At 40.5% G+C, this 17,578-nt stretch overlaps 1 protein-coding gene across 1 annotated transcript in view; it reads right to left on the reverse strand.

Moving 5' to 3' along the window:
• The window catches only part of LOC138670210 (pinopsin-like), a 42,244-nt gene extending 41,540 nt beyond the window's left edge, over positions 1-704 (reverse strand). Inside the window, exon 1 of the mRNA XM_069757347.1 lies at positions 313-704. Coding sequence (XP_069613448.1) covers positions 313-649 — 337 coding nt within the window. The 5' untranslated portion in view covers positions 650-704. The remainder of the gene's footprint in view (positions 1-312) is intronic.
• Between the last annotated feature and the right edge of the window lie 16,874 nt (positions 705-17,578).

Genomic DNA, 17,578 nt, shown 5'->3' on the forward strand with positions numbered 1-17,578 from the left:
AGAATTGGTATTTCTTAAGGAATGCAAGTATATACTTTAACATAGTTCATTTCAAAAATTAATACAAAATATAATGTAAATAATTTAAATGAAAATTCTGTTAGGGTATATTCACATGCAACAAGCAGACTTAATTTGAACAGGATTTGCAGATTCACATGTATGTGATGGGTTATCAATTTCAAGTTCAGTTCTAAATCTGCTGTGTGTGAACATTCCCTTGAAATGTTGAATTTCTAAACTCAAGAATTAAGTGATTATTAATTCTTACAATACCAGTCGTCCTTAGCTTCAAATGGAATGTCATCTTACCTGTTAAAGATACCATGAATCCTTCAAATTCACACATTATTTTGCCCATTGTAAAGTACCCAAAAATATTGTTGTAGAAGCTAATACTGCTCCCAAAAATAGTCACAAGCAAGTCAGCTACAGCCAGGTTGACAAGTATATAGTTCAATGGAGACCTTAACTTCTTGAATTTAAGGGAGACCACAATAACCATGCCATTGACAAAGAAAGCTAAGACCACCACCAAACCCATAAGTGAAGCAATTATTAAGTAGGTGCTACGAGGGGCAAGGTGAGGCCATTGAGGTCCTTCGAATGGTCCTTGTGACTGCAGAGCCGACATGTTTGCTGATCGCATTGTATAGTAGAATCTATGCAATGAATACGTTTCATGCAATTCGAAAGAGTAAAATCTGCACACGTCTGCATGCAAAAACCCTCTTTATAAAGTCCAAGGGATTTAATGCTCCAAAGAGGATCTTTTTCTTAAAGCAGTGTAAGCTTATGCTGGTGTATTTGTAATCCACTCTCTTTTTCTTTACTTAAACAGATCAACTAGATGAAACACAAGGTGACCTGCATTGAAGAGACATAACCTAATTAGCAAAGTAAGAATATAGAATCATGTTTCTTTTCTTAACAGGATTGCCATACACAAGAGGATTTGGCATAAATAGGTATGGTGTCTTAAGGTACTGTCACACTAGACGATATCGCTAGCGATCCGTGACGTTGCAGCGTCCTCGCTAGCGATATCGTCCAGTGTGACAGGCAGCAGCGATCAGGCCCCTGCTGTGCTGTCGCTGGTCGGGGAAGAAAGTCCAGAACTTTATTTCGTCGCTGGACTCCCCGTAGACATCGCTGAATCGGCGTGTGTGACACCGATTCAGCGATGTCTTCGCTGGTAACCAGGGTAAACATCGGGTAACTAAGCGCAGGGCCGCGCTTAGTAACCCGATGTTTACCCTGGTTACCATCCTAAAAGTAAAAAAACAAACACTACATACTTACCTACAGCCGTCTGTCCTCCAGCGCTGTGCTCTGCTCTCCTCCTGCTCTGGCTGTGAGCGTCGGTCAGCCGGAAAGCAGAGCGGTGACGTCACCGCTCTGCTTTCTGGCTGCCCGGCGCTCACAGCCAGACCAGAGAAGCAGAGCGCCGAGGACAGACGGCTGTAGGTAAGTATGTAGCGTTTGTTTTTTTACTTTTTAGGATGGTAACCAGGGTAAACATTGGGTTACTAAGCGCGGCCCTGCGCTTAGTTACCCGATGTTTACCCTGGTTACCGGGGACCTCGGGATCGTTGGTCGCTGGAGAGCTGTCTGTGTGACAGCTCTCCAGCGACCAAACAGCGACGCTGCAGCGATCCGGATCGTTGTCGGTATCGCTGCAGCGTCGCTATGTGTGACGGTACCTTTACTCTCCTGTTCTTTGTGTTGGTGGGTGTTCTCTGTGCTGTGTAAGAGCAGATTGGATATAATAGTTTTGTTTTAGGTGGTCTGCTACTATTACGATTTATTTAAAAATGCATAATGCATAATATGCTGTATTTCATAACCATGTCAGGGATTAAAAAGTTTAATAATCTGTAATAATTCATACTATGCAGTTAAGATGTTTTTACATTATCCTGTGTTTCTTCAAGGTAGTACAGCATATCATTTCTAGAACAAACTGCTGTTTCTCAATAAAACAAAAATGTACAACTGCTAATTGTGGCAAATTTCAGCAAAATATATACAGTTGTGTGAAAAAGTGATTGCCCCTAAACATAATAACTGGTTGGACCACCCTTAGCAGCAACAACTGCAATCAAGCATTTGCAATAACTGGCAATGAGTCTTTTACAACGCTCTGGAGGAATTTTGGCCCACTCATTTTTAAAGAATTGTTGCAACTCAGCCATATTGGAGGGTTTCCAAACATGAATTGCCTTTTTAAGGTCATGTGACAGCATCTCAATCGGATAAAGGTCAGGACTTTGACTAGGCCACTCCAAAGTTTGTTTTCCTTAAACCAGTCAGAGGTGGATTTCCTTGTGTTTTGGATCATTGTCCTGCTGCATGAACCAAGTGCGCTTCAGCGTGAAGTCAGGAACAGATGGCCACATGAAGTAATAGTGGCTGCAGAGCTTAATAAAATGTTTTTATTTTTTATTTTGCCTCTTCATTTCAGAGATATATTATCAATTAAAGTATTTGGCACCTAATGAGTCAACTTTTGTTAAAGTCTAGTGGGTGTTTTCACTGGAGTGGCACTTTTTCTCCCTGTATAGGTGTATAGGACCTTATAAAAAAACCTAAAAAATGTAATCTTTAAAATCAATTTAAAATCAGGTATACAAACAATGCACAGATGCAAACACATTTACACGTCAGAAATAAATTCAGGTCATGCCCCGGTAGCAACAGTTCTAAATGTAGATGAAATGATGGACAAACATTAGATACCCAGCTGAGCATGGACTTTTGGCACTGGCGGTAGTAGTTGAAGTCACACAGCAGTCAAGCAAGCAGATAGCATTGCCGATTTAATCAATGGCATCAGCTGTAGATGAATGAAAAGTAGTGTTAAGCCAAGCCTAACACATTTAGAAAAATGTAGGGTTTTCCATTCCTCCGTCAGATTACCTGATCCATCTGGGTGTAACAAAGCCACTGTCCATGCTGAATAGCCTCTCTAACATTACAATGAAGGATGGACATAACAGTACGCCAACCGAAAACTGGGCTAATCCTTGCCACTGTTCCAATGTGCTGACCCAAAAGGCCATGAGATTGGTGCTTAGGGTATCTGTTTGAGAAAGGACACAGTCTATGTATGACTAAACCTGACTGCTCAGCCACTGTGTCTGTTTGATGAGGTTCAACCTGTTGTCGTAATGTCAAATAAAACATCTAATCCATACTGTAAAATTATTATAACTGCTTCGACCTTGCCTACTTGTTGTATGATTAATACTGGGACAGGAAAGGTAGCATGGAGTCTGCAACAATCATAGATGGTTCTGTTGGTCAGTCGTGTGATCAGTAGGCGTGTGCTATTATTCTGATGATAACCAATTATAGACTCCTTTTGGAAGCAGAAAAATAATCCCTCATTTTCCATTTATAGAGAGGATGTAAAAGCAAGGCTTTCTAATAGTAATCTCTTTGCTTGATGGTAACAACATGCCTGTCAAGCCACATACATTATATCATGCGGCTTGCATGTTATCGGGTCCCATTGGTTCATTTTCATTGTCTTCTGGCCAGCATAATAGTTATCATACTTTTTACTGTGCTAGCCTTGCCCCTTGCCTGTGCTAAATCTGTGTTACCCTCTCCCTCCGAATCCTGCTGCATGTAACATGGATCCTGAAGGTCCCCAACATGTGCAGGGTGATGATGAACATGTGCAATTCCAGGTTAAATATGAGTGGGACGACATATTTGATTCCAACTTGTCCCTACGGACAAATTGTGTCACATCTTCGTAGGGCTTTGGAAGGTGACATGCAACGTTTATCAGATGAAAATGGCAAATCTTAAAGTAACCCATGCACCAGTTTTGCTGCTGGATTATATAGTGTGTCACTGCTTTATGCTGCTCATACAGAAGCTCCAACCTATGCAAAGCTGAATTTCAGCTGGTTGCAATGTCACATATCAGGCAACACTGACAGATCATTCTAGTTTTGCACAGCTTGGAGGATCTGTTTAGGCACGTAAAAACAGTTGAAAATAACTGACATTTTCCTTGCCATCCAGCATCTTCCTCAAGAGGTTATGTGTCAAAGCAATGTTGCATTATTAAATTCACAACTTGGGCCATACAAGGAGCATGAGTTACCTTGCCCAACTGTAAGGCAGCCAGAATGTTCAGAGAATTGCAACTCACGACAATTCTCAGTTGCAGTTCATGTGGACTCAACCAGTGTGGGAGTTGCTGCTTGATGCACAGCAGTAACTAGACCATTGTATGGCATTTGTCCCTCTGGCTTTCAAGCTGTAAAACCGCTTGGTGATGCTTTACCCTACATGAAAGAAGTCAGTGAGGTTTGTGTGGAATCAATGCTGTACCCTGTGGCTGTTGGGGACATAGTCATGCCTGTTGAGTAGGATCCAAAAGAGGTGTAGGAGAAGACAGATAACCTGTGCCTGGCAATGGAAACAGACATAGTGCCCAGTCGTGAACACCTCACAACCTGTTTCAGTTGCTGTTGTGCATTGCTTCAGCTGTAAACATTCACCCAGTGAGGCTTGAAACAGATGTAAAGTATTGTTCCTGTTCAAAGCTGCTGCTGCATGTTTCTACAATGCAGTGAACTTTTGAGCTGAAAGAGGAGTTAGTTTAGTAAAATACGTTTTCCACCACATGAGAGCAAAGAACAGCCACCCCTATCTGAGAGAAATAATAGCAGCTGAGTATCTTCTAATAATCCAAAGATGTCCACAAGGTGATATGTCAGCTATTGCATCACCAGGAACTTGACCAGGTGAAAGTTTCGCTGGCAAACCACTGGATAACTGGGAATGGACACCCGTTATTTTGACACACAATCAAGTATGGATATTTGCAAGTGAGATGGAGGAGGAGGTGTACTTTGATTACGACAAGCAGTAATGATGGATGAAAATGATGATGGAGATGATGACACCGACTAAGTATTACTCGAGTATGTGGCCTGGATGACAAAAAAATGAATATGATGAGAAGGAAGAAGAGGACAACTTGAGGTTTGCTCTTATTGTTGGCTGCTTTGCATCTCCTGCCGTCCACTCACTCCCCACTGATATGCTTGTCAGAGGCAAAGTAGCTAAATTGTGACCGGCATTTCTTACTACTACTGCCCAGATGACTGCTGAAAGAAGTGGCAGTGGTGCTACTGCTAGTTGATTAGATATTTTGTGCTATGGTGTGGGTAGCTTTCTTCTTGCGCCTGTTGCAAGTGCCACGTTTTGGTTTAGCATACATTTAGGACACTACAGATAAGAGAAAAGTCCAGCCTACCTACGTTCAATTACACTTGTGGAGTTAATCTTGGTCGGTGCATGGAGTGCTATGTTGGCAGCAAGAAGAAGAAACAAAGTCAGAATCCAGCATCACGTCCATGGATAAAAAAATGCTTTAATTATTAAATCATGTTAAAATCCTTTTTAAAGAAAAGTAAGGTATCAACAGAGGGATGACCTTATGTATTTCGAACCAAATGGTTCTTAGTCATAGTGCAACACCCTACACAGATGACTCCATTTTATACATAAAAAAAGAGGAAATGATGGCATTAAAAATACTGTAATAATTTCAGATACATAAAGTCAATTTCAGTATGTATACATCAAATCAGTTTTAATGTTTATCCCTTTGGGGGCTCTAGTATCCAGATTAAAAATCCAATCATTATTTGGCTTCTATCCACACCCCGTTTAGGTTGAGACACCATGTCTGTGGCATTAACCCTTAGCGAACTCACATTACCATTATGAGTATGGAGGAAGTGTTGGAAAGCACCTCAAAATCTTCTTGTGGTTTTATTTTGTGAATCATTGATATGCTCTGAAATACATGGTAACATAGTAACATAGTTTTTAAGGTTGAAGGAAGACTTTAAGTCCATCTAGTTCAACGCATATCCTAACCTAACATGCCCTAACATCTTCATCCAGATGAAGGCAAAAAACCCCATGTGGCAAACAGTAAACGCCACATTGGGAAAAAAAATTCCTTCCCGACTCCACATACGGCAATTATACTAGTTCCCTGGATCAACGCCCTATCAAGGAATCTAGTATATATACCCTGTAACATTATACTTTTCAAGAAAGGCATCCAGTCACTTCTTAAATTTTAGTAATGAATCACTCATTACAACATCATACGGCAGAGAGTTCCATAATCTTACTGCTCTTACATTAAAGAATATGCATCTGTTATTATGATTAAACCTTCTTTCCTCCAGAAGTAGAAGATGCCCCCTTGTCCCCGTCATAGGTCTACGAGTGCACTGTCCCCTCATGTATTTATACATTGTAATAAGATCATCCCTTAGCGTTCATTTTTCTATACTAAATAACCCCAAGTGTAATAACCTATCTTGGTATTGCAGACCCCCCAGTCTACTAATAACCTTGGTTGCTCTTCTCTGCCCCTGCTCTAATACAGCTATGTCTTTCATATACACAGAAGACCAGAACTGTACACAGTATTCTAAGTGTGGTAGTACTAGTGAATTGTATAAAGGCAAAATTATGTTCTGCATCTATGCCTCTTTTAATGCATCCCATTATTTTATTTGCATTTGCATCAGCTGCCTGACACTGGCCACTAAATGTGAGTTTGTCATCCACCCATACCCCCAGGTCTTTTTCATTAACAGTTTTGCCCATTGTTTTACAATTAAGCACATAATTATACATCTTATTTATTCTGCCCAAGTGCATGACCTTACATTTATCCCCATTAAAGCTCATTTGCCATTTGTCAGCCCAAGCTTCTAGTTTACATAAATCCTCCTGTAATATAAAATTGTCCTCCTCTGTATTGATTACCCTGCAGAGTTTAGTGTCATCTGCAAAAACTGAAATTCTATTCTGTATGCCCCCTACAAGGTCATTCATAAATATGTTATAAAGAAGTGGGCCCAATACTGAACCCTGTGGTACCCCACTGCTAAACGCGACCCAGTCCGAGTGTGCTCCCTTGATAACCACCCTTTGTTTCCTATCCCTGAGCCAGCTCTGAACCCACTTACACATGTTTTCCCCTATCCCCATTATTCTCATTTTATGTATAAACCTTTTGTATGGCACCGTATCAAAAGCTTTTGAAAAGTCCATATACACCACGTCCACTGCATGGCCTTGGTTCAGTCCGGAACTTACCTCTTCATAGAAGCTTATCAGATTAGTTTGACAGGAATGGTCTCTCGTAAACCCATGTTGACATTGGGTCATGAGGTTATTCTTCTTCAGATACTCCAGTATAGCATCTCTTAGAATACCCTCCAGGATTTTACCCACAGTAAAGGTTAAGCTTACTGGCCTATAATTTACAAGTTCAGTTTTTGGCACCCTTTTTGAATATTGGCACCACATTTCCTATACGCCAGTCCAGTGGTACAGTAGTAAAGTATAGCGCGGCACAGCTGTGTCGGTGCTCAAAAGAGGTTTCCCACACCAGTAAATAGAAGTAAAAATAAATAACTTGGCACTCAACTTGGTGGATAGTGGTAGTTAAGAAAAACAAAATTTATTACTTTCGAGTAGCAGTCCAGAATATTAAGACGTTTCGGTCATTTACAACAGACCTTCTTCAGTAAACTGCACGAATATATAACAGTGTATTACAATTACAATGTTGGAAATCAAACAAAGAAAACAAAATAAGATAAATCTCAGAAACAAAAACACAATCAAAAAATAAGTGATGGAGGGGAAGGAAGGAAGGAGAGGAAAGGAAAATATAATATTTTTACATACCCGACTGCTGTAAAGGTGAGGTATAGATGATCCTAGTGTAAGTATATATAGAAGACAGAGGGGTCCCATGTAAGAATCCCAATAGGACCTATCTGATAGCGGCCAAATAGCCTGGAATAGTAGAACAATGTATTAGGACCAGTGCCATATAGGTGGATTGGGTATATGTAGGAGATGTATATATATAAATGTATGCATATATACACTAACCCAGATTGTAAGTCATCAGTATTCATCCACTCCAGGATAAGAAAGAATGTAATAGGGGACACGGAGCTGCAGGGGTAGAATAGTGGGAATTAAGTCTCAAATAGTGAGACTAAACTATAGCAGGAATTAAATCATTAATAGTGAGATTAGACCATAGGGAAACATGAAGAAGCAAGAATCTCACCTAATAAAGATGTCAAGAGGAGTATATGACCTCAAAAGTAATTTCACATGTGTGGTAGAGCAGTATATCCAGCGTTTAACACAAGTAACAGAGTAGTTGATACTCCAAACTAATGGAGAGCTGGAAAAAATAAATGATTTGCCATAAAGGAGGATTCCAACAGACAAAGATGACTAAATATTATATATATATATATACACACACAGTTTATGTAGCTCACCATATAAAGAAAAGGTCCGAAGGAAATGGGAGCTAGAAACACCCTCTTGTAGGTTAAACTAATGGGCCCAGGCAGCTCCTAGGAAAATACATGAAATGGAAGCTAATAGTATAATGACCCCCAAATGTAGGGATAAAGTTGCAAGTGCAGAGCAAGAGCGACTGTATTAACTTACCGATATATAGTGAGTGGCGGGCGTACATCAATGCGGTGTCCACCGCTAATTGAATGCAGACCTAAGAACGGAGCCACAACATGTAGCGGTAGGGCGGGACTATAACCGGAAGAAAGTCTAACCGGAAGAAAGTCTAACCGGAAGTGGCGCGGCGCCTCTTGGGACATGTAGTTCTAAAATCGGCTGGGGCCGGAACTAAGGACGCCGTATGTGTCGCGGCTGAGAGCGGGGGCGTGTCCTAAATTGCCGGGAGTAAACCGGAAATATCGCGGCGCATCTCGGGACATGTAGTTCTAGAAACGGCAGTAGCCGGAACTACGTATATAAAGGGAAAAAGAATGCCGTGTGTAGCGTGGCCAAAGTAAGGGGGCATGTAATAAATGACAGGAACAACCGAAATTGGAGCAGCACTATATGTAATAAAGGAAATGCCTACAAATATACGATATATAATATAATATAGGGGCCACAATGGAAAAGCACTAATATGGCAGGTTATGTATATAGGACAATATAGCATGAATGTAGAAGTAGATCGAAGTACAGACCATATAAGAGACAGGGGATAGAAGTAATAGAATAACAATAAATGCAGTCGGGTAGGGAACAAGGGAAAGGAAAATCCAGGGAGGGGGAGGGAGCAGGCAGTGATTTGCATGATGAGCGTCAATATAGGCGGCTCTGTAAAGAAGAACAAGCTAATTAGTAAATGACAAATTGTATATATTCTATATAGCATATAACATAATCAAAAATAAATTGGTCTCTGTAAGGAAGCGGATAAGATATTATAAAACGGCATGACCCAACTGTGTGGGTCACGGGATGCTTGGCCTGGAGGAGAACTACTATTTGACCATAATATAACATTTAAATAAATGCCAGTGGATCATATTCCCTGTTAAGGCCTTTAGGAGACAAGGTTTGTAGTTCATGGATCCAGTAGGCCTCCTTCTTTTTAAGGAGGTGGATCCTGTTCCCACCCCGTCTCTGTACTGGGATATGTTCCAACACCTGGAATCTCAGTTGTGATATGTTGTGGCCCTTTGACACGAAATGGGATGGGAGTGGTAGAAGTAAATTCTGACAACGAATCGTGGACTTATGTTTAGAAATACGTGATCTAATAGGTTGTGTAGTCTCGCCAATATATAAGAGGCCACAGGGACACTTGATCGCATATATGACAAAAGATGAGTCACAGGTAAAAAATCCTTTGATATTATATCTCTTACCAGAGTGGGGATGATGGAACGTGTCGCCCTTGATAACACTGTTGCACTGATTGCAATGCAGACATGGAAAGGTACCATGTTTAGGTTGTGTAAGGAATCGTTGGGTGTTGTCCTTATTAGTACCTAGATCCGCTCTGATCAGTGTGTCGCGTATGTTCGTGGGGCGTTTATAGCAAGGTAAGAAATGGTCTTGAAATTCTGGGATTTGTGGGTGGGCAGTTCGTAGTAGGTTCCAATGACGTCTGATCTTGTGGTGCAGGATGTGTACATACGGATGATACACATGTACAAAGGGTACTCTTTTGTTATTGAGGGGACGTTTTGTGACGCAGGGGGTAATAGCCTCTGTTAGGAGGTCTACAGGATAACCTCTTTCCCTGAACTTGAGAAACATCTCATCAGTTCTGGTCTGTAATAAGTCGGGATCGGTGACTATCCTCTGTACCCGTGTAAATTGTGATCGGGGAATAGATTTTTTAGTGGCAACCGGATGAAGGCTGCTGTAGTGTAACAGACTGTTTCTATCGGTTGACTTGGTGTACAGGTCTGTCTTGAGGTTACCTTGCTCGTCCCTAAAGATTAGAGTGTCAAGGAAACTAACTTTTTCTGTGCTACTTGTCATAGTGAACATTAGTCCTGGCCAGGCCGTATTTAATGTATGTAGAAATAAGTCCAAAGTCTGTGATGTGCCAGTCCATAGACAGAAGACGTCGTCTATGTAGCGTCTCCAAAAGGGACAGTGGGCTTGAAATAGGGGGTCCGGGTAAACAATCTCCTCCTCAAAGAGGGCCATGTAACTGTTGGCATATGGCGGAGCCACGTTTGATCCCATGGCGGTCCCTTTAATTTGTAAGTAAAACTGGTCCTCAAACATGAAAAAATTCCTAGTAAGGACTATTGTTAGTAAATCCAAACAGAGATTGATCACATCAGGGTGGAGTGAAGAGTTAGTGAGAAGATGTCTTACGCTAAGGATCCCTTGTACATGGGGAATAGATGTATAAAGGTCTTTGACATCTAGAGAGACTAGTAGGAGATCAGTAGGAAGAGGGTCTAGATTCCGTAATTGGCGTAAAAAGTCACCTGTGTCAAGGAGAAATGATGGAGATGAGCGTATAAGAGGTGTCAAGACTTTCTCTAGAAAGATGGCTAATGGAGAGAGTATGGACTCTGTAGAGGCTACTATTGGGCGGCCTGGTGGATGTTCAAGATTTTTGTGAATCTTGGGCAGTATGTAAAATACCGGAGTGATTGGAAAGTCCTTGGTTAGATACTCTTTTGTTTTGCCATCAATGACACCCTTTTCCACATAGGGATCCAGAGTGTCTTTGATGAGATTTCTAGTCATGATGGTGGGGTCACCTGGTAGCGGGCGATATATAGTATCGTCTCTTAGCTGTCGATATATCTCCTTTGTATATTCGGATTTATTCATAATCACTATAGCCCCGCCTTTATCAGCTGGCTTAATGATAATCTCCTTATCGTTTCTTAGTGTCTGTAGTGCTTGGAAATCCGGGGCACTAAGATTAGTAGACGTGTGTAGTTTGTGTGTCTCAATGTCTTGACGGAGTTGAGAAAAAGACTGTTCAATAATGCCTATGAAGGCTTCAACTGCATGTGAGGACCTAGGTGGTCTATATGTGCTCCTATTACGTAAGCCCAGACTATGTGATGAGATCAGAGATCTAGGGGAATCTGAGGTGGTAACAGGAGTCGCCTCTGAGGAGTCGAAGTGTACTAATAGTCTCAAGCGGCGGTAGAAACGATGTAAGTCCATGTCCATTGTAAATGTGTCAAACTTATAAGAAGGGCAAAACGAAAGACCCTTCTGCAGGACACTGTGTTCCGCAATGCTGAGAGTCTTTGTAGAAATGTTAATTACCAACGGTGTTCTACCTGGGATCGGGTCACCCTGTAAAAGTCCGCGTCTCTTCCTTCGTTGACTCCTCCTCGTCCTCTTCTTCTTTGTTGCGGTTGTCGTCTTCTCCGCTGGCCTAAAAAAGCGTTGGAACCACTGGGATTGTTACGTCTATCGGATTCCGAACCTGAGGTGGAAAGGTCAATGGAGGAATGAAAGTCAGATTTGGTCGTGTTAGACTGAAAAGTTGTTCTGTCCTGCCAGCGGTAGACACGATTATTTTGATAATCATCGGCGTCTCTCTGGAATTTAGATCTCTTTCTGTATTCAGTATCACGTCTATGTTGGTCAGTGACTGTTTTGAGGCGAGTTTTTAAGGCCTCAAGTTCTTCAACTGTGCTGGAGGACGATAGTTGCGTCTCAATATTTTTGATAATGTCTTTACTGGAAGCAATAGCTTTCTGTAGATGTTCAACAGTAAGAGTCATTAAGTCAAACGAGCATTTATTCAGTATTTGCTCATATTTCTGACAAAATTCCTGACAGTCCCCGAACAAAGTGGGACGGAGAGGAACTCTCAAACCCCTGGGAATTCTCTTCACTCGTAGGTATTCGGTGAGAGTAGCGCAATGTAACTCTAAATTGATCTGGTGTCTTTGTTCACGTTCCAGGTCCCTCCCTCTCGTTTCTCTCGGAGGTATTTTGAGGAAATCACTAGGGAGATTTAACTTAGAGAGTATGGTATTAGTTTCATCAGGGTTATATGAAAATGTCAAAGATGACATAGCAGACAGCGTGCTCGCGTAGAGGAAGTCAATAGTAAAGTATAGCGCGGCACAGCTGTGTCGGTGCTCAAAAGAGGTTTCCCACACCAGTAAATAGAAGTAAAAATAAATAACTTGGCACTCAACTTGGTGGATAGTGGTAGTTAAGAAAAACAAAATTTATTACTTTCGAGTAGCAGTCCAGAATATTAAGACGTTTCGGTCATTTACAACAGACCTTCTTCAGTAAACTGCACGAATATATAACAGTGTATTACAATTACAATGTTGGAAATCAAACAAAGAAAACAAAATAAGATAAATCTCAGAAACAAAAACACAATCAAAAAATAAGTGATGGAGGGGAAGGAAGGAAGGAGAGGAAAGGAAAATATAATATTTTTACATACCCGACTGCTGTAAAGGTGAGGTATAGATGATCCTAGTGTAAGTATATATAGAAGACAGAGGGGTCCCATGTAAGAATCCCAATAGGACCTATCTGATAGCGGCCAAATAGCCTGGAATAGTAGAACAATGTATTAGGACCAGTGCCATATAGGTGGATTGGGTATATGTAGGAGATGTATATATATAAATGTATGCATATATACACTAACCCAGATTGTAAGTCATCAGTATTCATCCACTCCAGGATAAGAAAGAATGTAATAGGGGACACGGAGCTGCAGGGGTAGAATAGTGGGAATTAAGTCTCAAATAGTGAGACTAAACTATAGCAGGAATTAAATCATTAATAGTGAGATTAGACCATAGGGAAACATGAAGAAGCAAGAATCTCACCTAATAAAGATGTCAAGAGGAGTATATGACCTCAAAAGTAATTTCACATGTGTGGTAGAGCAGTATATCCAGCGTTTAACACAAGTAACAGAGTAGTTGATACTCCAAACTAATGGAGAGCTGGAAAAAATAAATGATTTGCCATAAAGGAGGATTCCAACAGACAAAGATGACTAAATATTATATATATATATATACACACACAGTTTATGTAGCTCACCATATAAAGAAAAGGTCCGAAGGAAATGGGAGCTAGAAACACCCTCTTGTAGGTTAAACTAATGGGCCCAGGCAGCTCCTAGGAAAATACATGAAATGGAAGCTAATAGTATAATGACCCCCAAATGTAGGGATAAAGTTGCAAGTGCAGAGCAAGAGCGACTGTATTAACTTACCGATATATAGTGAGTGGCGGGCGTACATCAATGCGGTGTCGGTGCATGGAGTGCTATGTTGGCAGCAAGAAGAAGAAACAAAGTCAGAATCCAGCATCACGTCCATGGATAAAAAAATGCTTTAATTATTAAATCATGTTAAAATCCTTTTTAAAGAAAAGTAAGGTATCAACAGAGGGATGACCTTATGTATTTCGAACCAAATGGTTCTTAGTCATAGTGCAACACCCTACACAGATGACTCCATTTTATACATAAAAAAAGAGGAAATGATGGCATTGAAAATACTGTAATAATTTCAGATACATAAAGTCAATTTCAGTATGTATACATCAAATCAGTTTTAATGTTTATCCCTTTGGGGGCTCTAGTATCCAGATTAAAAATCCAATCATTATTTGGCTTCTATCCACACCCCGTTTAGGTTGAGACACCATGTCTGTGGCATTAACCCTTAGCGAACTCACATTACCATTATGAGTATGGAGGAAGTGTTGGAAAGCACCTCAAAATCTTCTTGTGGTTTTATTTTGTGAATCATTGATATGCTCTGAAATACATGGTAACATAGTAACATAGTTTTTAAGGTTGAAGGAAGACTTTAAGTCCATCTAGTTCAACGCATATCCTAACCTAACATGCCCTAACATCTTCATCCAGATGAAGGCAAAAAACCCCATGTGGCAAACAGTAAACGCCACATTGGGAAAAAAAATTCCTTCCCGACTCCACATACGGCAATTATACTAGTTCCCTGGATCAACGCCCTATCAAGGAATCTAGTATATATACCCTGTAACATTATACTTTTCAAGAAAGGCATCCAGTCACTTCTTAAATTTTAGTAATGAATCACTCATTACAACATCATACGGCAGAGAGTTCCATAATCTTACTGCTCTTACATTAAAGAATATGCATCTGTTATTATGATTAAACCTTCTTTCCTCCAGAAGTAGAAGATGCCCCCTTGTCCCCGTCATAGGTCTACGAGTGCACTGTCCCCTCATGTATTTATACATTGTAATAAGATCACCCCTTAGCGTTCATTTTTCTATACTAAATAACCCCAAGTGTAATAACCTATCTTGGTATTGCAGACCCCCCAGTCTACTAATAACCTTGGTTGCTCTTCTCTGCCCCTGCTCTAATACAGCTATGTCTTTCATATACACAGAAGACCAGAACTGTGCACAGTATTCTAAGTGTGGTAGTACTAGTGAATTGTATAAAGGCAAAATTATGTTCTGCATCTATGCCTCTTTTAATGCATCCCATTATTTTATTTGCATTTGCATCAGCTGCCTGACACTGGCCACTAAATGTGAGTTTGTCATCCACCCATACCCCCAGGTCTTTTTCATTAACAGTTTTGCCCATTGTTTTACAATTAAGCACATAATTATACATCTTATTTATTCTGCCCAAGTGCATGACCTTACATTTATCCCCATTAAAGCTCATTTGCCATTTGTCAGCCCAAGCTTCTAGTTTACATAAATCCTCCTGTAATATAAAATTGTCCTCCTCTGTATTGATTACCCTGCAGAGTTTAGTGTCATCTGCAAAAACTGAAATTCTATTCTGTATGCCCCCTACAAGGTCATTCATAAATATGTTATAAAGAAGTGGGCCCAATACTGAACCCTGTGGTACCCCACTGCTAAACGCGACCCAGTCCGAGTGTGCTCCCTTGATAACCACCCTTTGTTTCCTATCCCTGAGCCAGCTCTGAACCCACTTACACATGTTTTCCCCTATCCCAATTATTCTCATTTTATGTATAAACCTTTTGTATGGCACCGTATCAAAAGCTTTTGAAAAGTCCATATACACCACGTCCACTGCATGGCCTTGGTTCAGTCCGGAACTTACCTCTTCATAGAAGCTTATCAGATTAGTTTGACAGGAATGGTCTCTCGTAAACCCATGTTGACATTGGGTCATGAGGTTATTCTTCTTCAGATACTCCAGTATAGCATCTCTTAGAATACCCTCCAGGATTTTACCCACAGTAAAGGTTAAGCTTACTGGCCTATAATTTACAAGTTCAGTTTTTGGCACCCTTTTTGAATATTGGCACCACATTTCCTATACGCCAGTCCAGTGGTACAGACCCAGTTATTATGGAATCTTTACCCCCTTTTTGCCATTAGATGGAGTAGTATATCCGATGGCAGAGCCCCCACTTTGATGCCGGCTCCGGCGGTGAGCCTGCATCAAAGCTGGGACATGTCAGCTGTTTTGAACAGCTGACATGTGCCCGCAATAGGCGCGGGTGGAATCACGATCCAAACTCTGACAGCGGCATTTAACAAGCGCTTCCGGCCATAGAGCTGGAAATGCGCGCTCCGGTGAACCCGTCACGTGATCGGGGGTCATCGGCGCGCTGGCATGACAACCAGAGGTCTCCTGCAGACACTGTGGTCGGCGCTCATAGCACTGTTGTAATTCTCCTGTATAGAGGCATAGAGGCGATCTGAGCATTGCCTCTATGTAGCAGAGGCAATCAAGTTGTGCCAGCTTCTAGCCTCCCATGGAGGCTATTGAAGCATGGCAAAAGTAAAAAGTTTTTAAAAATATGAAAAAAATAAAAAATATAAAAGTTCAAATCACCCCTCTTTCACCCCATTCAAAATAAAACAATAAAAAAAAAATCGAACCTACACATATTTGGTATCGCCACGTTCCGAATCACCCAATCTATCAATAAAAAAAGGACTAACCTGATCGTTACATGGTGTAGCGATAAAAAAATTAAAAACGCCAGAATTATGTTTTTTTGGTCGCCGCGACATTGCATTAAAATGCAATAACGGGCGATTAAAAGATCATATCTGCACCAAAATGGTATTGTTAAAAATGTCAACTCGGCACACAAAAAAAAAGCCCTTAATAAAACCCCAGATCACAAAAAAATGGAGATGTTATGAGTATCGGAAAATTGCGAAATTTGTTTTTCTTTAGCAAAGTTTGGAGGTTTTTTTCACCGCTTAGATAGAAAAGAACCTAGACATGTTTGGTATCTACAGACTCGTAATAACCTGGAGAATCATATTGGCAGATCAGTTTTAGCATTTTGTGAACCTAGCAAAAAAGCTAAACAAAAATCAAGTGTGGGATTGCACTTTTTTGCAATTTCACTGTACTTGGAATTTTTCTCCCGTTTTCTAGTACACGACATGGTAAAACCAATGATGTCATTCAAAAGTACAACTCGTCCCACAAAAAAAGAATCCCTCACATGGCCATATTCATGGGGTGTATCCCATCCGGGCCCAGGGATTTGTCAACTTTAGTGATTTTTAGATGTCGCGGTACTTCTTGCTGAGTTAAGCAGGTGACATTTAATGGCAAATTTTTGTTATCACTGATCATGTTGTCCGTCATGGGATTTTCTTGCATAAATACTGTTGAAAAAAGTCATTTAGTATACTGGCTTTTTCCTCATCCACCATTTCACCCAGACAATTTTTAAGAGGGCCAACACTATCATTTTTTATTTTCATACTATTTATGTACAGTAAAGAATATTTTAGGATTATTTTTACTTTCACTGGCAGTGAGTCTCTGTCTCAGTCTTTGCTGCCTTGATTTGCTTTTTACAGAATTTATTTAATTTTCTATATTTAATTAATGCCTCATTACTACCTACTTGCTTTAATTCTCTAAATTCTTTATTTTTGTCACTTATTGCGCCCCTTACAGCTCTATTTAGCCATAGTGGTTTCCTCCTATTTCTAGCATGTTTATTCCCATAGGGTATATATTGTGCACAGGTCCTATTCAGAATGCTAATGAACATCTCCCATTTTCTTTGTGTATTTTTATGTCTCAGGATGTCGTCCCAGTTTATTGCACTAAGATCATCTTTCAACCGTTAGAAATTTGCCTTCCTGAAGTTTAGTGTCCTTGTAACCCCTCTACTACACATCTTATTAAAGGATACATGAAAACATATTATTTTGCGATCATTATTAC

Source organism: Ranitomeya imitator, chromosome 3, assembly GCF_032444005.1.
Source record: "Ranitomeya imitator isolate aRanImi1 chromosome 3, aRanImi1.pri, whole genome shotgun sequence".
Classification (NCBI taxonomy): Eukaryota; Metazoa; Chordata; class Amphibia; order Anura; family Dendrobatidae; genus Ranitomeya; species Ranitomeya imitator.